The sequence below is a fragment of the Elephantulus edwardii genome, unplaced genomic scaffold (assembly GCF_000299155.1).
Source record: "Elephantulus edwardii isolate Elephantulus edwardi_28Jun2011 unplaced genomic scaffold, EleEdw1.0 scaffold00015, whole genome shotgun sequence".
Lineage (NCBI taxonomy): Eukaryota > Metazoa > Chordata > Mammalia > Macroscelidea > Macroscelididae > Elephantulus > Elephantulus edwardii.
In genome coordinates this window covers 19,108,229-19,130,057 of record NW_006399765.1, presented here as the reverse complement: position 1 = coordinate 19,130,057, position 21,829 = coordinate 19,108,229, and the positions used below count along the sequence as shown (strand labels likewise).

At 54.2% G+C, this 21,829-nt stretch overlaps 1 protein-coding gene across 1 annotated transcript; it reads left to right on the top strand.

Moving 5' to 3' along the window:
- Positions 1-314: 314 nt before the first annotated feature.
- On the top strand, positions 315-21,647 carry ZNF335 (zinc finger protein 335). Its single transcript, XM_006881740.1, has 28 exons — positions 315-521; positions 2,498-2,738; positions 3,276-3,353; positions 4,324-4,423; positions 4,508-4,704; positions 4,794-4,934; positions 5,897-6,043; positions 6,781-7,033; positions 7,123-7,300; positions 8,504-8,616; positions 9,409-9,427; positions 9,548-9,664; positions 9,751-9,827; positions 9,923-10,083; positions 10,763-11,004; positions 11,860-11,950; positions 12,086-12,180; positions 17,378-17,631; positions 18,880-18,991; positions 19,071-19,436; positions 20,146-20,288; positions 20,373-20,515; positions 20,633-20,736; positions 20,815-20,889; positions 21,037-21,120; positions 21,222-21,287; positions 21,360-21,441; positions 21,520-21,647. Exons 1-28 carry the CDS (start codon positions 315-317, stop codon positions 21,645-21,647), a joined length of 4,014 nt encoding a protein of 1,337 aa, XP_006881802.1.
- Positions 21,648-21,829: the final 182 nt, after the last annotated feature.

Sequence of the window (21,829 nt, the reverse complement as noted above, 5' to 3'; positions counted from 1 at the left end):
CACGGCGTGGGGGTGGGGGAAATGAGGGAAGGGTCGCGATCACCGGCTGTTGACTACCTCGCTGGACGTGGGAGACAGCTTCCTAGGGTTTCTCAGTCCCATTTCCCCAGCGTTCCCCTCTGTGGACCCGAGAAAGCCCCGCCCCGCCCGAGCCTCAGTCTTTGCATCTGCAAAATGGGTGCAAGGGTGCAGATGCGAGGGCTGCAGTTGCCAAGGCCCGGGAAGTGGCCCACCTGTCCCAACCCATGCCCCTTTTCCTACAGAGTAAGGGTCCCAGACCCTGCGCCCCTTTACCAGGCAGCCCCCCAGAGCCGATGGACGAGAACGAGGTGGAGAGCAGTAGCGACGCGACCCCCGGGCCTGGCCTGCCCGAGGAGCCCTCCGAGAGCGGCCTGGGCGTGGGCACTTCGGAAGCTGTGTCGGCCGACAGCAGCGACGCCGCAGCCGCCCCGGCCCCGGCCCCGGTAGAGGCCGACGAGTCCTTCGTGGGGCAAAGCTCGGACCGAGGCAGGAGCACGGTGGTATGGACCGGGTCGGACAGCGCGGGTGGTGGCAGGTGCCCCCGGCAGCAGCGCCTGGCAACCAGAGACCCAGCCAGCAAGGCTCCCTCAGGGTTGACTGGAGGTTTCTGGGTTCCCAGAAGCCCAGGACCAGGGGAAGAAAGACTCTCATTTAGATTTTCTCGCTTAAACCTCCTGCCTTATAAATGCACCCCCCCCCCCCCTTTTGAATGAGGAAACCAAGGCACAGAGTGCAGACAGCCAAGATGCAGATCTCAGCAAAAGCCTTGACTGACTCTCCTAACACTTAGGGGACAGGTGATCCTTGAGTCCTGGGCCTGAGTCCCTGGGAAACCTTACTGGTCTCCTGTGGCAGTGATCCCTGCCTGTGAGGTGCCCCTGTGAACTGCCACCTGACATTCTCTCAGACACACTTTTAACCCATCTCATCCTGGCTGCCACTTCCTAGCTCTGTCATCTTGGGGAGACTCTGGAATGAGAAACACACCTGCATCACAGGGGTTTTCTGAGGACTGTCTGTTGTTAGGTGCCACTGAGTCAGTGATGACTTATGGGGACAATCTGAACGTCAGATCTGAACCCTGCCCCGTCCCGTCCCATCCCCCTCATCTCTGTCACACTAGAGCCTGTTGTTGCAGTCACAGTGTCAGTCCTTATCGCTGAGGGTCTTGCCCGTCTTTTGAGCATAACGTCTTTGTCCATTTTGAGTATAATGTCTTTCTCCAAGTATCTCGGCTCCTAACAACAGGCCCAAAGTATGAGGCAAAGTTTCACCGCCCTTGCCTCCAAGGAGCATCGTGGTTGATTGTCTTAGATGAGTTAATGTTTGTGAACCAGTTAGAACAGTGTTCAGCACTAGCAAGCGCTCAGCACAGATAGGTCATCGCCAGTGTCATCTGCAAAACAGTGATCACATTCAAGATGTCACTTGAAACACAGTTGCTGTGGGGTTGATTCCGACTGGTGGCACCCTAGCGTGTGTCAGCACTGTGCCCTCAAGAGGTTTCAGTGGATTTGACATAGATTGCCAGGCCTTTCTTCCAAGGTGCTTCTTAGTAGACGGGACCCTCTAGTCACTCGATTAGGAGCAGAGCACATTAACCATGAACCAGGGACACCCTTCTTTACAATAACCCACTGCCTTTGAGTTAATTTTGACCCATGGCGACTCTCCACTGAGCTGCTGAGGCCATGAATTTTATCAAGAGCAGACTATTCTTTATAAAATAATGATAGAATTTCACAACAGTGACCCCTACCTGGGGATCCTGGGGTTCCTCCATTCAATTTAAATGGGCCTGCCGTGGGCCAGCCTGTGCTGGGGCCCTGGGGATCCAGCTGGGGAGACAAAGTCAGCATGGTTCTGGCCCTTGTGGAGAGGATACTACAGTGGTGAGTGAGCAGTGCTGTGACAGGGAAGTACACGGACTGCAGTGCTGACGGGCAGTCCTTGGCACTGAGGCACTGGCTGAGTGGTCAGAAGACTGACGTGAGGCACAGGTAAAGGAAGAGCGTTTCAGAGAGTTGTACCGCCGAGTTGGAACCGACCCATAGCTGACGCGACGATGGGTTTGCAGAGGCATTTAATCCCATGAGATGAGAGTGCCCACCGGTCTCCCACGGAGCAGCTGGGTGAACGCAGACCGTGTACCTCTTCTTTAACTGCGCCGTTGCTTATGCTAAGCCACCTGGGCTCCCTGTTTCAGACAGAGGCCTGGTGAAAAGCGCCCCACCTGTCTGTGAGGTGAACATGAGCCCTTGCTGTGATTGCAGGCGAGCTCTCACCAGACAGAACCAGCAGCACTGGAGTTTGTTTTGGGGGCTCTCTGGCTGGAGGGCCTGTCCTCCCAGTCCCAGATGGGGCTGAGCACGGACATGTGCTCTGCTCACTCCGTCCCTAGGTCAGGTTGTCCAGTCACCTCCCTGCCCAGCGCTGGCTCGGAGCCTCCCTCACCCTGCATCTTCCTGATCCCCAGGAGGAGGTGTCTGAGAGCAGCTCGAGCACGGACCCCCTGCCCCATGGCTACCTCCCAGATTCGTCTTCTGTATCCCGCGGGCCAGTAGTGGGGGTGACAGGTGGCACGCCAGCCCTGGTGCACTCCAACGTGCTCCCAGACCCAACGATGCTGGTATCCGACTGCACGGCGTCTTCCTCCGACCTGGGCTCGGCCATTGACAAGATCATCGAGTCCACCATCGGGCCCGAACTCATCCAGAGTAAGTCAGATGAGGAGGGGCCCACCATCTGTGATCGGTCCTGTGACCTGGGGCACATGGCCTGATAGCTCTCAGCACATATAAAAGGGGAGCGACTGCCCCCGCTGACAGGGGAATGTGGCAGGGTGGGGATGTTCTGAGCATAGTTCCTGGCACGTCGCAACGCTCGGTAAATATCAGAAACAAAAATAGCTTCCTCTGTGCCAGGGTGGGGACCGTTCCCAGCATCTTCTATACAACCACTCATTTTATCTTTCCGGTAAGGAAGGATTTTTCATTTTGGGGGTTGTTAATCTCAAAAGGTAGATGTTTTTGCCTTCACATTCCAGATGAAAGATCTGAGGTTGAAAGAATGAAATAACCTCTTGTCCCCTGCAAGCAGTAGAGCACAGTGGGCTGTGAGCTCAGGCGGGCTGTTGGGCCAGACTGTCTCGCCCAGAACTTCCTGACAGCCCCCACGAGCAGACATTGAGTCCGAGGGGGTGAGGGGCTGGCAGGACTCTGAGTCTGCAACTGAGATCCCCCTTCTCTGTCCAGGCTGCATCACTGTGACCAGTGCTGAGGGCGGAGCAGCCGAGACCACACGCTTCCTGATCCTGCAAGGTCCAGACGATGGTGAGGCCCCCGACTCAGCCTCTGGCTCCCTGTGCAGGCGTGCCAGGCCATCTGTTGCTCTTAGTCCCAGTTTACCCTCTGGCCTTTGGTGGGAAGTTGGATTTCTAGTGTCCCTGGTCCCTGTCTGTCACTCTCCTGTCAATGCCATCCTCACCTGTTACAGACCGAGGGTAAAGGATTTTTATAGTTATTAATAATGAGACAGAAAACCAAGAATGAGATAAGATAAAGACTGGGGCCAGCAGTTTCATTGACTGAAGCTCCTCGAGCCACGCCTCTCTGTGTATTTCTTGAGAATCAACCCTATGTACAAAAGCCCTAAACCCTGCTCTATCTTGTTCCAATCACATTGCCTCTGACACACCCATCCCGATTACCCCCGTCACTGAATCAATCCACCTCATAGAGGGTCTTCCCCTCCTGCGCCGTCCCTCCACCCTACCAAGCATGACGTCCCTCTCCAAGGACCTGTCCCTCCTTACAACATGTCCAAAGTATGTCAGACAAAGCCCCAGAATCCTTGCCTCCAAGGAGTAGCCTGGTTTAACCCTCTCCAGGATGAATCTGTTTGCTTTCTTGGCAGTCCAGGGTACATTCAATACTCTTCTCCAGCACCACACAGCTCAAAGGCATCAGTTCTCCTTCTATCCTCCCTAGTTACTGTCCAACTCTCTGATGCATAACAAGTGATTGCAATGATGTACATCTGGAAGGTAAACAAAGGAAAATCATAAGGGAGTTGAAAACAAAAACAAAGGATCACGGGAAGTCTTCTGCAAATAAGACCAAGTTCGTCTCTATTGTTTACCTTATGCTTATCTCAAGAAGGAGGGGTTCGGTAAAGTTGACTCATAAGAATGCCTTAGTGCCACAGAGTGCCCTCACATGCTGATATAGCATTTGGCTTATTATTAATATTAAATTTGGTATTCAGCTTCCCTCACTCACCACTCTCCTCTTTCACCCACAGGAGCCCCCCTGGCATCGCCGATGTCCAGTTCCGCCCTGGCCCATAGCCTGGCAGCCATCGAGTCCCTGGCTGACGGCCCCACATCCACATCCACGTGCCTGGAGCCGCCTGAGGAACTGCGCGGGGGTCCCAGCCTGGAGCCGCCTGAGGAACTGCGCGGGGGTCCCAGCCTGGAGCCGCCTGAGGAACTGCGCGGGGGTCCCAGCTCACCGATGGCACAGCCACCTCCAGGCCCCGAGGCTGAGGAACCAGACCTGCAGAGCCTGGAGGCCATGATGGAGGTGGTGGTGGTGCAGCAGTTCAAGTGCAAGATGTGCCAATACCGGAGCAACACCAAGGCCACGCTGCTGAGGCACATGCGGGAACGGCACTTCCGCCCAGGTAGGTCTGCCTCCCCCACCCACCTGGGACCGGGAGCAGGGTGCTGCGGGGAGCTGGACCCAACAGGCCTGCCTTCCCCTCCCCAGCAGCCGCAGTAACAGCTGTGGCAGCCGGTAAGAAAGGACGTCCGAGGAAATGGGGTGCTTCAACCAAGGCCCAGGAGGAGGAAGGGCACGAGGAGGAGGAGGAGGATGACATCGTAGATGCTGGTGCCATCGATGACCTGGAAGGTAGGTCACCGTAGTTCCCCGGCTTGCCACTCTCACCCCCGTCCTGTCCCAGATATTCACTTGTAGCTAGAGGGCCAGCAAAGAGGAACTGGCACAAACGCAGCAACAGGTGGCTTCAGTGTGAAGCACACGTGGCCGAGCTCTGGGACTAGGATCTCCGTGTGCTGGCATGCAGGCTGTGCACAGAACAACAGCCTGTGTCTCAGAGCTTCACGCAGAGCTGTTCCGTAGAGCTGGGACAAGCCACACGTGCACTGCTAACTTTTTTGGTAATCGCATTTAAAAGAAAGTAAAAAGAAAGGCGAGATTAATTTTTCTTCTGTATTTGTGGTACTGCTCTAAAATATTATCATTTCAACAGTCTGAAAAGTATGTTATAAACAATCTGGAACAAGGGGTACATTGTGAAGTGGGCTGGGGAGGGAGGGGAAGGAAGGGAAGAAAGTATGCAATAATGAAAAAATTTTTTAAAACTCCAATGGCTGTATTGCAAAAAAAAAAAAAAGAGTACATTATAGGAATATTTTCACTTTTTCATATTAAGTCTGTAAAACCCAGCAAGTGTTTTGCCCTAAAAGGCACCCCTCAGTTTGAATGAGGCCCACAGAGACCACCTGTGGCTGTTGTCTTTGATAACTTTGTGATAGAATGATGCTGTGTGCACATTTATTATGACTGTTTCCACCAATAGTTGTGAGAGGTTTTAAGGGGACTACCTATTCTGAATTTTCATCAAAGCACTGTGTGTGCTAGCAGAGATGCCAGGGAAATTGTGGAGGAAGGACTTCCAGGATTCAGGAGGAATGCTCCTAACCAGGAGGACTTCCTGGAGAAGGCCTTACTGGCAGGTTTGAAGGTGGAATAAGACACCGATAGGGCAAGATGGGGACATAGGCCTCTTCCCAGGGCACCTGTGTGAAGGGTAGAAGCTGCTGACATCCCACCTCTTGCTGTCTGCACAGAGGACAGTGACTACAATCCGGCGGAGGATGAGCCCCGGGGCCGGCAGTTGCGACCCCAGCGCCCCATGCCCAGTACTCCAAGACCGCGGAGGAGACCCGGCCGGCCTCGGAAGCTGCCTCGCCTGGAGACCTCAGACCTTCCAGATGGTAAGATAGCTGTGAGAGACATCTCAAACCAGGGGGAAGAGAGGCCTCCCGCATTTGAAGGGGAAAGCCCCTCCATACCCAAGTTAGAGAAACTGTAACTCAGAAAACAACATCTCAGCTTTATGACAGGAAAATCGTCTCCTGATGCTAGTAAGATATGTGTGAAGTACAATTGTTGAAATGCAAAGAGAAGAGCGGGTACTGACAGCAGCATTGCTGTCCTAGTTTCCCTGGCCTGGAGTGTTCCAGGGGCAGGAAAGACTCAGGGATTAAAAAATGATAGAAACTTTGGAGTTACAGGGTGTACATGAAATGGAAAGCTTTCTAGAGGAATGCAGTGGTAAATGTTAGGTTCCATCTCCTGCCTCCCCGGCCCTTCAACCATGCCGTTCCCCTCTCAGTGAACAACCAACCTGAAAATGTCCCATGGCCCAGACTTTGGAATGTTCTCATGAGGTCGCAGCCCAGGGACTCATCTCCCCGTGACAGATGGAGAAAATGAGGCTTAGAGAGGGCAGTGGATGCAGGCACCTCTGGACCCGGGACCCTTTCAAGGAGACCGCAGCTCCCCACGGCTGCTCCTGATAGTGTCCTGCTGCAGTCAAGCTTCTGACCACCCTTCACCTGCAGGAGTCGGGGCTCTCTCCCCTCCAGGCGAGCTGCCTGCATGTGCAGAGGGTCTGTGAACAAATGTGGTGACACACTGCTGGTGGCTTATGATGTCTGTGCTCCTGCAGGTCTGGAAGGAAAGGCTCTAGTGAGTTCCCAGAGTGGACAGAACCCCTCGGAGCCACAGGACCCAGAGGCTCCCAGCTCCTCTGGCCCAGGACACCTCACCACCCTGGGCAGGGCAGGGAGGGCCCTCGTGGAACCAGCTGTGAGCCAGTCTGATGCAGAAAACACAGCCCCCTCCAGCCAGGATGAACCTGACGCCCTGCCCCGACGCCGAGGCCGGCCCTCCCGACGCTTCCTTGGCAAGAAATATCGCAAGTACGTGAAACAGGTGGGGTGGGGGTGCTGCGTGCCTCCTCCTCTGTGGGCCCCCAGCCCTGCCAACCTGTCCTCTCCCCTCCTGGCAGGTACTATTACAAGTCGCCCAAGCCCCTGCTGAGGCCGTTCCTGTGCCGCCTCTGCGGCTCCCGCTTCCTGACCCACGAGGACCTGCGCTTCCACGTTAACTCCCACGAGGCGAGTGACCCCCAGTTCTTCAAGTGTCTGCAGTGCAGCTACCGCTCCCACCGCTGGTCATCCCTGAAGGTGAGGGCGTCACCCCCGAGCCCAGACCGGAGGAAGGCTGAGGGTCCCCTCGGACGGGGAGGAGACAGTGAGGCAGCGGGCAGCATAGAGTAAACGTGTGCAGAATGGGAGTTCATTCTGGTCCAGTTCAGAATGTGTGGACAGCTCTCCAGCCGATGGCAGTAGTCTGTCTCCAGGAAGAACAGACCAGAGCCACTGACTTCAGTTCGACTGTCAGTTCTCAGGTTTCCAAGGCTGAAACCTGAAAGGTGTCCTGGTGGAAGGAGACTGTCTGTTCTCCTGTGGAGAGGCCAGTAGACTCGAAACATCAACTTTTGATGAGCAGGTCAGCCCCTAAACAATTGTACCACCTGAGGGCACCCCCCTGTCTTATGAAAGGGGGCCCCTTTTTTCATGAACCCTCAGGTGGACAGCAGCAGTGCCTGCGGCCCCAGGCCCTGTCCCACACGTTCCTTTCATCCTCCAGCCTCCCAGGTGGCTCTTGGAGTTGACAGCTCCGTTTTACTGACCCAAGAACCTGCAGCTTGGCCTGGCCACAGTGGCATAGGGAGTTGTCTGTAGATGGTACAATTTCACAGCCCCTGTATTTTCTGCAGGAGTCCCTGGGTAGTGTAAGTGGTTAGTATACTTGGCCCTTAACTGAAAGGTTAAAAGGTTGTCTGCCCATGGACACCTTGGAGGGAAAGTCCTGGCATTGCACATGTATAAACCGAGCCACTGCAGACCTGATGGTGCACAGTTCTGCTGTGAGGCCCCGGGGTCATCACGAGGCAGAGTCCACGTCATGGCAATGGGTCAGTGCTTCAGAGCTTCCTGTGCACAGTGCCTCCCCACCTCACAGACCCAGGGTTCGTGTCCTGAAGTTACCCTCCAGAGCACAGTCCACTCGGGGAAGAGTCCAGCCCCACGCCCTGCCATCCACAGGGTCAGGGTCACTGGGAGTCCCCCGAGCCTCAGTTTCTTATGTGATGAGCCCAGGGAGCTCTGGCAGCCTGGTCCGTAGGGATGGCTAACCCCGATGGTGAGCATGCGCTGCACCGCGGGAAGCATTTTCTTAGCCTTTATTACCGAAGTTCTGCCCTCCACCTCTCTCCTCGTTCTGTGAGCCGTTCCCCAAATAACACAACTGTCAGCTGAGGGCGAGTGGTGGGGATGCAGGGGAGGCTGGACCTCCGCCGTCAGCCCTGCCACCTCTCCCCCCAGGAACACATGTTCAACCACGTGGGCAGTAAACCCTACAAGTGTGACGAGTGCAGCTACACAAGCGTCTACCGGAAGGACGTCATCAGGCACGCCGCCGTGCACAGCCGAGACCGGTCAGTGGGTGTGGGTGGGACGGGAGTGTGGAGGCAGTCAGGGTCGGGGATGGGGCAAGTAGAGGCCCAGGGACCACTGTCCTCACACACTAAGCCCTGCTCTGAGCCAGCCCACTCACAGCACGTTGCCAACAAGGTCAGCACCATGATTCCTTCCAGATCATTCTTGGTGTGTAAAGGGGCAGGGCAGGGCCTTGAGGTCCCAACTTCAGGTTCTTCTTTGCTGCAAGCTTTCCTTTTTCTCTGTAAGAGGCAGAAGGCTGCTATGAAGGGGTTAAAGGACATTGTGTACCTAAAGGGATCGAGTAAATGATTCTGACCTGATGACTCGTTTCTCACAGTGCTGAGAGAGCCAACTTAAGACAAGATCAAGGGAAAAATAAAAATCTTTGGGGCCTCACAAAGCTTATTGAATTGTAATTGGCTCTGAAGCTTTGAGGAGTCAGCCCCACATCTTTGGAGAAAGTTGGACAAAGGTTGTCTATAGGTTGCAGATAAAGTTAAGAAATACCAAATTAATTATGTTTCAAAAGAGCTCATCCCTGCAGGACTTCCCAGAGCCTTTAATATACCAGCGTGCTTTGTACCTAACAGAGTTCCACAAAGGTAGCTGAGTCCAGAACATACTCACTGCACACGTCTTAACATTTTCTCCAGAGAGACCCAGTTGGAAAGGGCCTCTGATGTGGGTAGGGGCACTTAGCTGAGGCTGGGTCGGATCTATGTGGGGGTGCTGTCGGCTGGGCTGGGCTTTGGGAGCTCTGCTCTAACTCTGTGCCACTCTCCCTCCAGGAAGAAGAGGCCCGATCCGGTGAGTTGGGGAGTCCTGGCATGAGAACGGTGGCTCAGGGGATCGATGGAGAGTGCCAGCTTAGGAGGTGAAAGGTTCCTTTCTTCCTCTTCAATCCCACCCCTTCTGGTTCTGACTCAGACCCCGAAGCTGAGCTCTTTTCCCTGCCCCGTGTGTGGCCGTGTGTACCCGATGCAGAAGAGGCTCACACAGCACCTGAAGACACACAGCACTGAGAAGCCCCACATGTGTGACAAGGTAGGTGGGAGCCGAGGGCAGGGCTGGGGCTCAGGGAGCCTCCCTGCGGGACCCCCACCGTCTCACCCTCTCCCCACTCCTCCCAGTGCGGGAAGTCCTTTAAGAAGCGCTACACCTTCAAGATGCACCTGCTCACACACATCCAGGCTGTTGCCAACCGCAGGTATGCACACTCCACACACCTCTCACACTGAGTCCCCTGAGACTGGGAGCAGCCCCACCCCGTCACTGAGCTCCCCTCCCTCCGGCTGCTTCCAGGTTCAAGTGCGAGTTTTGTGAGTTTGTCTGCGAAGACAAGAAGGCACTGCTGAACCACCAGCTGTCCCACGTCAGTGACAAGCCCTTCAAATGCAGCTTCTGTCCCTACCGCACCTTCCGGGAGGACTTCCTGCTGTCCCATGTGGCCGTCAAGCACACAGGTCAGTGGGCCTGGCACCCAGGCAGCCTCAGCCCCTAACTGGATCAGAGGCTCAGCTCTTACCCTCTTCCTCTTGGGCACCCTTGCCCCAGGGGAGATGGAGTCTGCAGACCCCTTTGGATGACGTGCTCACTCGCTAGTCTGAGCTCACGTCCCAACTCAGTCACCTCTCGGTTGGTGGCCTGGGCCGATCCTTGCCCTCTCTGAGCCGTGGGCAGTGGGGCAATGAGAAGCACCTCTGCCATGTGCTGGTTCTGAGAGGCTCTGGCCTCAGCAGCTGCAGCATCGTATCTTTGACCCATTGAAGAAGTCTGATGCTGGAATTCCTACTCATGGTGTCCATCCCTGTGGGCACACTGTGGGAAGATTAGAAAAAGGGAGCCTAGCACGGCGCTTTTTTAGCCAGACTTCTGTCACCAGAGCAGATGATTCACAGGAGGGCATTAGGCCGGATGGCGATGGAGACAGTCACTAGCGGGAACTCTGGGTCTTGAGGGCTGACTTGGTTCATCCCTGGCCTTGACCGCTGCAGCGGACTCACCATGGGCCCGCCTGTGCCCAGGGCCGAGTCACAGAGAGCCATTCGGGTGGGCAGTCCCTGAGGTCAGGGAAGGCTTCCTAAGCAGGGAGGCCAGGACTGGACAAGGTGCAAGCACCCTCCCTGCCTTGTGTGCTGACAGGGGCCAAACCCTTCGCCTGTGACTACTGCCACTTCAGCACGCGCCACAAGAAGAACCTGCGTCTGCACGTTCGGTGCCGCCATGCGAGCAGCTTCGAGGAGTGGGCGCGGCGCCACCCCGAGGAGCCCCCTTCCCGCCGTCGCCCCTTCTTCTCTCTGCAGCAGATTGAGGAGCTGAAGCAGCAGCAGCAGCAGCACAACGCAGCCCCCGCGCCCCCGTTCAGCCCCTCACACCCTCCCGGGGTAAGTAAGCTCAGCACATGAGGCAGCACCGGGCGGGACTGTCACACCACCTCTCCCAGCCTCAGCATCTGGGTGCAGGAATGATCCCCGCCTCTTAGTGCCACGAAGATCAGCTGAAGTTGTGGTTATGCCAGCCCTGAGCTCAGAAAGGTGGCTTTCTGGTGTAGTGTAGAAAATCACAATAGCATAATTAAGATTAAATTTTTTTTCTTTCATGTAAAGGGATATGAAAGTTCCACAGACCAGGACTGTGTAGTGGCTCCACACTCATCAAAGACTAAGCTTTCATTGTGTTTGTGCTCAGCCATCCCAGACACACAGCTTCTAGGCTCATGGTTACTTCATGGCCCAGCGTAGCTGCAGGTGCTCCAGCCATCACAGCCACATCCTAGGAAGGAAGCAGGAGGAAGGATTGAGAGAAGGATAGACTTGGTTCTCACCTTCTTGAACTTGACCAGAGGATTTTGTTAAGTTGCTCTTCCCCTAGCTGTAAGGGAGGCTGGGAAGCGTCTTCTGTAGCTGGATACCTTGTTTCCCGGTGGAAATCCAGGCTCTGTTACAAAGCAGGGAAGCAGGACGGGTTGCCCACAGAGTAGCCACAGGCAGATGGGCTCAGGGGGCGCTGGACGCACGCAGGTGCTGAAGCCACATGGTTTTTCTGACTCTTGTCAGCTGTGGAGTCTTGGGTCAGCTCACCCCCTGAGCCTCTGTGTGCGCATTTTGGCTGGTAAATACCATGGATTAAACAGGCTCACAGATGTAACATGCCTGACGCACAAGAGGAGCCGAGGAGCTGAGCAGTTGGCCTTGGACTCTCGGCCCCATCTCAGGCTTGACTGTGTTCCCATCCCACAGGTCACCCCAGACGCAGCACCTTTCCAGTCAGCTGGGACCCCGTTACTTTGTCCTGAAACTCTAAGTGGTGCCACCATCATCTACCAACAGGGTGAGCTCCGAAGGAGGGGACAGGAGCCGGGCAGGGCGCAAGCCAAGCAGGTGGGGGCTGGAGGAAGGGATAGGTGGCACTGAGGCCAGCTTTCCAGCACTTTCTGAAGCCCAGGTCCCCACCCCTGTCCCCCAGGAGCTGAGGAGTCCACTGCAATAGCCACCCAGACGGCCTTGGATCTGCTGCTTAACATGAGCACCCAGCGGGAGCTGGGAGGCACCGCCCTGCAGGTGAGAGCTTGGGGGCCTCCCATGCCCAGCCTTGGGGCCAGAGCAGAACTGCAGAACTGTACAGAGGTTCCCCGCACTCAGGTGGGGACAGACACCCCCCCCACACCCCGAGCTCCAATGGGTGGGGCAGAGGAGGGGCCAGTTAGAACACAGGGCCCATCAGGAGCTCCTGCTCCGCTCTGCCTCCCCATCATCCTCTGCGTGCTGAACCACACACACAGCTTGTCCACCCTGCCAAGGCCCCACTGCTGCCTGGTTTCCCTCCTCACTCTGACCACCCTGTGCCTGTGGGTCCTCCCTGAGCGCCTTAAATGAGCTTAGGAATGGCCTCGTACCCTCCTCCAGGGACCCCTTTTCCCCAGACACTCTCGAGTCAGGCCTCACTCATGGCATAGACTCCCTGAGGCCAGTGAGCTCCTTGTGGAGTTGAGTCTCCAGTTCTCCTGTCCTTCGCCCTGTGCCTGGGGTCACACAGAACCCCACACCAGCACAGCCAGTCTGTCTCCAAGAAAATTTAGTTAGCACCTCCTGTGTCCCAGCCTCTTGTGTGTGTGAGATGGTAAATTCTGGAAACTTAGAGCCGTAACAGGCTCCAGGTGGTGGTGGAGTGGGAGGGGCGCTGCATCAGGACTTCTTAGAGGAAGGGATTAGAAATCATTGGGCTTAATTGGTGCTATTAAAAGTTTTGTGTAGCTAAGATTATCAAGCTATTCTAGTTTTTACCTTTGGTATCCTACCTAGCAAGGTCTCCTCCATCTTCACCCGAAGACTGTACATACATAGTCATTTTGATTTCTTAAGCTTCCAGGTTTTACTCTTAAATCTCTTCTCTGCCTGGAATTTGTTTTTGTGGTAGGCGGAATGTTACGGGTCTGGCTTAATAATTTTTTTAAAAAGCAACGCAGGGCTGCCCCATGAAAAAATCTAATTTTCAGCGGTGTGAAATGCCCCCCTTATCATTCCCAAATTCCTGTGTCTTTAGGAATCCATTTCTAGATTCTTCACTTTATTCTGTGGCTCTGTCCACTTCCTCGTGTACTACTATCATGCTGGTTTTGGTTTTGTCTTTTGGATTACAAAAGCAGACTTCATAAAAAATTCAGAAATGTTCGGTACAGAAAGGGACAGTCCTTAAAACTCCTCTCTTCTCCTCAGGTGACCATCGTTAGGAAGTTAATAAGCATTTCCCCTAAGTGCACTAACACATAGGTAGACCTGTCATGCCTTAAAAAATGAGACTAACCTGTTCAGACACGTCGGCAGCTGCCGCCTCTTCATTCAGCACTACGAGATTTCCACGTTTCTGGCCAGCTCAGAGCCGCTCTGGTGGTTAAGAGCTTAGGCTACTACCTAAAAGGTCAGCAGCTCAAACCCACCAGCTGCATCTCAGGAGAAAGAGGAGGGGGAGTCAGCTTCCGTAAAGACTTCCAGCCTTGGAAGCTGCTGGGGCAGTTAGCTCTGCTCCGTCCACAGGTCACTGGAGCTGGAGTTGAGTCGGTGGCAGTGAGTCTCGGGTATAAGGGCTTTTTTTTTTAATTATCACATGGATGTTCACAAATTGATTTGTCCATTATTAGTTGGGGTTGCTTTCAGGTTTTATTAATATTTTCTAAATTATTATCATTGGACTGTTAAGCAAAGACTGCCACTTCTTGATCCCATCGAGTGGCTGGCGGCTTTGAACCGTAGGCCTTCGGGTTAGCAGCCAGGGTTTCACCTGCTGCACCAAAGCTCCTGTGAGGAAGTACCTGTGAAGGAAGTTCCCCTTTTTCTCGCATATGAATTCTTCACATTTCCCTCGGATTCCTTTGCCTTTTGCTTTATTTTGCCATGGCCCTTACCATCTTTGTTCTCCCCCCACCCCCGTTATGATTAGAATCTTCTACTCCCAGACTATTAAAAATACTTTTTTTAAAAAAAATTTTTTTTTTATTATTTTGTGTGTGTACTGTCAAATCAGATCTCACTGGTACCGGAGGAGATTGATTGTTCCTCCTTCTCCAGCAGAGCATCTGGTGGATTTGAACCATGCACCTCTAGGATTGCAGTACACCTTCTTGCCACTAGGTCACCAGAGCTCGCCTAAAAATACATTTTAAAAAAATTTCTTTAATTCTTCATTTTGTACATTTCAGTCTCTAATCCATTTGAAGTGTGCCCTGGAGTAGGATAGAGTTCTAACTTTTCATGTTTGGGTTTTGTTTTTTAAAATATGGTAAAATATGCACACCCTAAAATTTTAGGATAAACAAATCCTGGCCTCTCTCTCCGGTGGAATATATTCTACCATAGAGAGAAACGAAAGGGTGGTCTCACAGATGCTTTGCTCTGAACGAGCCTTGATAGCGTTGTGCTGAGTGAAATAAGGCCGACGGAGAGGACAGACATTGTATGTACAGTCTTCGTGTGTTGCTGACATTCTTTATATAGTCTGGACTTGAAGCCCTCATGAGATCCGAGTCCCGCAGATTTCCTCCCTGTCTGTAGTGGTCTTTTCACTTGTGTGATAATGCACAAACATTATTTATAGTGTCTGGGATTTCCCCCTTTTTTTTCTTCGTTGCTCATGCATTTTGGTGTCATAGCAAAGAATCCATAGCCAAATACCAGGTTCTGAAGCTCTGTCTTTACGTTTTGTTCTAGTGGTTTATTGTGTTAGCACGTATTTTTACATCATCGGTCCTTTTTATGTTTCTTTCATACATAGTATAAGATAGAATTCTGTAGGATTTCTTAACCTTAGCACTGTTACAATTTAGGGCCAAATTATAATAATTATTCTTTAAAATATTTTTATTGCGATTTGACTGAAAATCTACAAAGCAAATTGGTTTCCTCATCAAAAGCTTATCAGTATTCTTCCCCAGAACCAACCACAGACAAATAATGGTTGTGGTTTGGGGAATTTTTTTTATACATTAACAAATTCTATCCTTTGTCTTTTGAGGCAAGTAATACATAGCAGCATGTCCCTTGCAGTGGTGTCAGTGAGAAATGTGTAAGAAAACTATTAATATATAGAAAAAGGACCTGAAAATGTAAACAGTTCCAATAATCATTTCTAGATAGAGCCTAAATAACAAAGCACACTTAGGTGTCTCTGCCTTTTAGGGTATTTTAACAGAACACATGTCAGCAAGCCTTTAATTTCTTCACAAAAGTATACACAGTACAGTTAAACTAACACCACATTTTACTTATTTATTTTTAAAATGAATTTTATCTGGACTGTCCTCTGGGACTTGGATTACAGCCCCACATCACAGCAGCACTCCGCCTACTTCCTCCTTGTGTTTCTCATTCCTGTTTGTCCTTCTTTCCTATCCCTTCCCACCGCCTGAGCCTTGTTGTTGTTGTTGTCATGTGCCGTCGAGTCTTTTGCGACTCATAGCGACCCTATGTACAACAGCCCTAAACCCTGCTCTATCCTGTGCCAGTCGCACTGCCTCCGACACACCCATCCCGATCACCCCAGTCACTGAATCAATCCACCTTATAGAGGGTCTTCCCCTCCTGCGCTGTCCCTCCACCCTCCCAAGTATGATGTCCCTCTCCAAGGACCTGTCTCTCCTTACAGCATGTCCAAAGTATATCAGACGAAGCCCCAGAATCCTTGCTACTCAGAAGGAGCAGCCTGGTTTAACCCTCTCCAGGCTGACTCTGTTTGTTTTCTTGGCAGTCCATGGTACATTCAGCACTCTTCTCCAGCACCACAGCTCAAAAGCATCAATTGTCCTTCTATCCTCCCTAGTCATTGTCCAACTCTCTGACGCATAAGTGATTGCAAAGACCATGGCCTGTATCAGGCGCACCTTAGTCTCCAGAGAGACACCGTTGCTCCTGAGTACTTTAGAGAGGATTTTTTTATATCCTGGCTGCTGGTGCCAAGAGTGTTGACAGTGGAGCCGAACAAACTGAAGCTGTAAACAATCTCAATCTCTTTGCCATCCATCCTGATGCTGCCAGTTGGTCCAGTGGTGAGAATCTTTGTCTTCTTGACATTGAGCCTCAATCCATACTGAAGGCTGCAGTCCTTGACCCTTCGTAGCAAGTGCATGAGGTCCTCCTCAGTTTCAGCAAGCAGGATTGTGTCATCTGCATAACGCAGATTTTTAATAGATCTTCCACCAATCCTGATGCCACATTTCTCCTCATAGAGCCCAGCCTCTCGGATAATCTGTTCTGCGTATAGGTTGAAAAGGTATGGAGATAGGACACATCCCTGGCGTACACCCTTCCCAATTTTGAACCATGCAGTGTTACCCAGCTCTGTTCTGACGACTGCCTCTTGGTCCAAGTGTAGGTTTCTCATTAGCATGATCAAGTGTTCTGGGATTCCCATTCTTCTCAGAGTCAGCCACAGTTTGTTATAATCCACACAGTCAAAAGCCTTTGCATAATCAATGAAACACAGATAGACATTCTTCTGGTATTCCCTGCTTTCAGCTAAGATCCATCTAACATCAGCTACAATATCCCTAGTACCACGACCCCTTCTAAACCCAGCCTGGACTTCTGGCAGTTCTCTGCTGATGTGCTGTTCCAGTCGTTTTTGGATAATCTTCAGTAGAATCTTGCTTGCATGTGAAATCAATGCTATTGTTCTGTAGTTTCCACACTCTGTTGGGTCAACCTTCTTTGGAATGGGAACAAATATAGATATCTTCCAGTCAGTTGCCCCAGACAAATGCTGCCCTTTTGGCCTTACCTGGCTGCTTGTTCTAAGGAGTGCATTTGCTCCTGGTGTTATCGATCACCTTATAGGCCTCCCTGTTGTTTGCTGAAAGTTGAGTTATAGAGGGAATTTCTGTTCCCAGTTTGAAGGGTTTCTGGGGGTTCCACTCATCTACAACAGACCAATAAGCCTGGTCTCCAAATAATTATTTGTTTGAAGAAGGGGCTGCCCTGTGCATTGTGAGATGTTTAGCAGCACCTGCCAGACAACTGTCACCACCTGAATTAAGACAGCCGAAAGAATCCCCCGACATTGCCCAGTGGTGCCGCGGGGCAGTCACTCTGTCTTATTCTTGTTGAGTCTGTTTCCAGTTGCTGGGTGAGATCTGGAAAGCATTTTGATTGTACAAATCTGTGGAGATGGCTCCAGATCTGGCGGGAATGTGGGTGAACCTTGGGGTGCGGAGGTAATTGTGGATCTTCACCTCCAGTCCTACCCCAGTGTCCCCCAATGCCTTCACAGGTGGCTGTGGTCAAGTCCGATGAAGCAGAATTAGCATCTTCTGGCGAGCAGCCCTCCCCAGCAGGGGCCGCTCCACAGCTGGTCACCCTTCACGTGGCAGAGCCAGGGGGCAGCGTGGCAGCTGAGAGCCAGCTGGGCCCGCCTGACCTGCAGCAGATCACCCTGGCGCCTGGGCCGTTTGGCGGAGCGGGCTACAGTGTCATCACAGCACCACCTATGGAGGAGGGGATATCAGCTCCTGGCACACCTTACAGGTGAGATGTTGAGCCTGCAGGTTCCCCTGCAGTCTTTTAAAAACATGCTGCGGTCAGTTGAGAGCCCTGCCCATTCCAGTCTAGCTAGCAGGGGGCAAACCCCTGAGAGGTAGAAAGTGGCTGGGTACTGGGGGAGCCGCGTCCCCAGCAAGTCAGGAACTCATGTTTCTTGCCTCCTTGTATGTACGAGCTGGATTTTTGCCTCATCTCAGTGAAGCCTGTGAAATCCATATTTTCCTTGTTTTACCAATGCGAATTCTTAGAAGGGTTAAGGTTAGTCTGAAGTAGTGCAGATTCGAGCTCAGGTCCCTGTGTGCAGAGCCCACCTGACCTCTCTCTGCTGGACACTGAGGATTCTCCAGTCCTGCCTGCATCCACACTTGGTTTCTGCTACACTGAGTTTGTTGGAGGCTTAAATGCTTACATGTTCCCTGAACACCAACCACATGGTCTGAGGAAGAATCTACGTCCCCAGTTGTTTAGCTGGGATGGGAGGCAGGACCTGGCTGTGCTCTGGGCCAGTGCCGGGAGTAGGGTCTCTGCCTTTCCCTCGTCTTCTAGGTCTTCTTAGCCTTCCTCCCCTGCGGTATCTGAAGCCACAGAGTTCGTAGCCATAAATTACTGCCCCATTCTATGCCTGTCCCGCTCGGGAAGGGTCCACCAGGGCTCCTCCTGGCTGTATGAGCAGCACTGGCTGCTGGGTAAGAAGCTGTGGTGGTGCAGTGGTTGAGTGCTTGGCTGCTAATCAGATGGCTGGTGTGCAAACCCACCGAGACGTGGGATCTGCTGCAGTAACTCTCCCTGGGGGACCCCTGAGGAGGGGTCTGCGCTGTCACGTGGTTGCTCGGAGCCAAGATTGAATCGATGGCCCCCAACACCACTTGGAGCCCTGGTGGCCGAGTGGTAAGAAGCTGTGCTGCCAACCTTAAAGCACGTGGTTCAAACCCACCAGCTGCTCCGCGGGAGAAAGATGGACAGTCTCCTCCCGTGCCATTTACTGCTTCTGAAAACCCACTGGAGGGTCAGCTATGGGTTGGTTCTGACTCAGCGGTACTTAACAGCCAGTGTACACTGCGTGTGAGGACTGTCTCCAGAGAAAACAGTGGAAGGTCCCTTGGCAAAAGGCAGAGCTGGAGTGCAGCTGGTGTTCACCTCGAGTCCCCAAGCAGGTTACTGGTCCTTGGTGAAGGAGATCCCCTTAGCCCTCCCTCCTCTGCCAGCTGCCCATGGCTCTCCTTCTGCCTACAGTGCGGAGCCCCCCGGGGAGGCGGCCCAGGCCATGGTGGTGAGCGAGGCCCTGAAGGAGACTGGCACCCACTACATCATGGCTGCTGACGGCACCCAGCTGCACCACATCGAGGTGAGACCGTGGGTGGCCTGTCCCTGCCCTCACCTCCCCACACACCCTACGGCCCCTCACACTGCCTGTGTCTCAACAGTTGACTGCCGATGGCTCCATCTCCTTCCCGGGTCCCGAAGCCTTGGCCTCAGGCACCAAGTGGCCCCTGCTGCAATGTGGGGGGCTGCCTAGAGACGGCCCTGAACCCCCATCTCCAGTCAGGACTCAGCAAGGCGGGGACCTCCAGGCCTCTGCCTCTCCCCCTCCGGCAGCTGGGAAAGCCCGGGGCCTGGTCGCGCCCCCATCCTCACCATCTGCAGCATCGAAGAAGTTTTCCTGCAAGATCTGTGCTGAGGCCTTCCCAGGCCGGGCCGAGATGGAGAGCCACAAGCGGGCCCATGCCGGGCCCAGTGCCTTCAAGTGCCCCGACTGCTCGTTCAGTGCCCGCCACTGGCCAGAGGTCCGGGTAGGTGGTGGTCTCACTCACTCACTCAGCCGCTCATTTGTATAACAAAGCTTTATTGAGTATACCCTGGAGCCAGGCTCTGTCCCCTTGAGAGTCACCAGGATGGCTCAGCAAGATCCCAACACTCAGAGAACTTGCAGTCCAGTGGGCAGGGACAGACCAGACAGACAGGGCTAATGCCAGCAGCGTCCCCAATCAGAACAAAGTGCGTGCGCTAGAGGAGGGCACGGCAGAGACCGTGTCACGGGGACAAGGAACAGGTCACACGGGGGAGGTCGCACTCGGCCTGTAGGAGTGAAGGCACAGAGGTGTGGTGACGGTGGCGTGCGGAGGGAGAGCTGACATTCAGGAGTGATGTGAGGAGAGGTGCTGAGAAGGCGGGTGCTCCCAGCTTTCAGGCCCCACCGCAGCTCAGCTGAAGAGCCTCCAAGGCCACCCTCTACAGGACGTAATGCAGTGAGGTGGGGGTTCTGAGCCTGGGATGACAGGGCTGGAGGACCCCTTCCAAGGGTGTCCTGTGAGTTACATCCGGGTAAACAGCAGGGACAAGATTGGCCAAGTGACCTGATGGAGCCGAGGGTGGTCATTCAGCACCATCCTGGTCTGGTGTAAACTTGTCCCCAGCTCCTTGCTGTTGCACAGCCCTGTAGAGGTCTGGGGTGTGCCTTTGCTATCAGCCTGCCTGCCAGCTCACCCTGTACCCCCGCAGGCCCACATGGCGCAGCACTCGAGCCTGCGGCCCCACCAGTGCACCCAGTGCAGCTTCGCCTCCAAGAACAAGAAAGACCTGCGGCGTCACGTGCTGACCCACACCAATGAGAAGCCCTTCGAGTGTCACCTCTGCGGGCAGCGGTGAGGCCAGGCACCCAGCGGGGCGGGGCGGGGGGCTGCGGGTCACAGGCCGAGCTGGGTCTGAGCTGCATCCCCTCCCCTCAGCTTCAACCGGAACGGGCACCTCAAGTTTCACATCCAGCGGCTGCACAGTCCTGACGGGAGGAAGCTGGCGGCGGCCCCAGCCCAGACCCCCACCCAGACCATCATCCTCAACAGTGACGAGGAGACACTGGCCACTCTGCACAGTGAGCTGCCCCCGGGGCCTTGTGGCCGAGCCACCACCCTGAAGGCTGCCTTGGCTGGAGCGGGGACACGCGGCTCAGGGTTCCCGGCCTGTGCTGAGTGTCTCCCCCTCTGCCCAGCAGCCCTCCAGTCTGGTCATGGAGTCCTGGGCCCGGAGCGACTGCAGCAGGCCCTGGGCCAGGAGCACATCATCGTGGCCCAGGAGCAGACGGTCAGCAACCAGGTGAGACCGGGGGTGGGTCTGCTGGCATGGGTGCGGTGGTGCTGGGCACGGAGGCTAGAGCTGGCTTGGCCCTGGCAGGAGGAAGCCTATATCCAGGAGATTACTACAGCAGACGGCCAGACAGTCCAGCAGCTGGTGACGTCTGATAACCAGGTGAGCAGCATCTGACGACCTCGGCTTTGCCCACCCTCCCCAGACCTCCCTTCTCCTGCTGTTGCTGAGGTAGGTGGCCTGCAGGCCCCATCCTGCCTCCCTAAGCTCAGTGAAAGGCACCCAATGCCTGCCCCTGCCTGTCTTTAGGTACAGTACATCATCTCCCCAGACGGAGTCCAGCACTTGCTCCCCCAGGAATACGTTGTGGTCCCTGAAGGCCATCACATCCAGGTAGGCTAGGCCTGCAGTTGGAGTGGGGTGTGAGGGCGGGGCGGCACAGCCGTCCCCCGGATTCATTTCTCCTGGATCATGGGGTTGGCTTCTCTTTCCAGCTACAGGAAGGCCAGATCACACACATCCAGTATGAACAGGGAACCCCGTTCCTGCAGGAATCCCAGGTAGGGCCCTTGGGACAGGGAGGCAGGGCTAAGGCCTGGGCTGGAGCTCATCACCTGGCCTTTCCCTTCCAGATCCAGTACGTGCCCGTGTCTGCAGGCCAGCAGCTTGTCACACAGGCTCAGCTGGAGGCTGCAGCACATTCAGCTGTCTCAGGTATGGAGCCGGTCCCTGGGGACCAGGGTGTGGACCCGGCGCCTGGGGCTTGGGCTCACCCAGCTCCCTCCCCGGCAGCGGTGGCTGATGCCGCCATGGCCCAGGCCCAGGGCCTGTTCCCCGAGGAGCCAGTGCCAGGGCACATCCAAGAGCTGCAGCACCAGGGCATCGAGTACGACGTCATCACCATCAACGACGATGACTGAGCGCCCCAGGGTCTTCACAGACCACAGATATCAAGGCCCTCTGCCAGGGGTGAGAAGCCTCTAGGACTCAGCTCTCCTTCTGGGGTCCCCAGATACTGGGCAGCCAGCGCGACACTACTATGAGAGAGCCAAACCTTTGCTGTCAGGGGTGGGATGGCCACAGGCCCCAGCCAGGACTTGCT

Coding starts and splice junctions, on each gene's coding strand:
- ZNF335 (XM_006881740.1), top strand. CDS start 315: ATGGACGAGAACGAGGTGGAGAGCAGTAGCGACGCGACCCCCGGGCCT. Junction 20,737..20,814: donor AGCAGACGGTCAGCAACCAG/GTGAGACCGGGG, acceptor TGGCCCTGGCAG/GAGGAAGCCTATATCCAGGA. Junction 21,442..21,519: donor AGCACATTCAGCTGTCTCAG/GTATGGAGCCGG, acceptor CCTCCCCGGCAG/CGGTGGCTGATGCCGCCATG.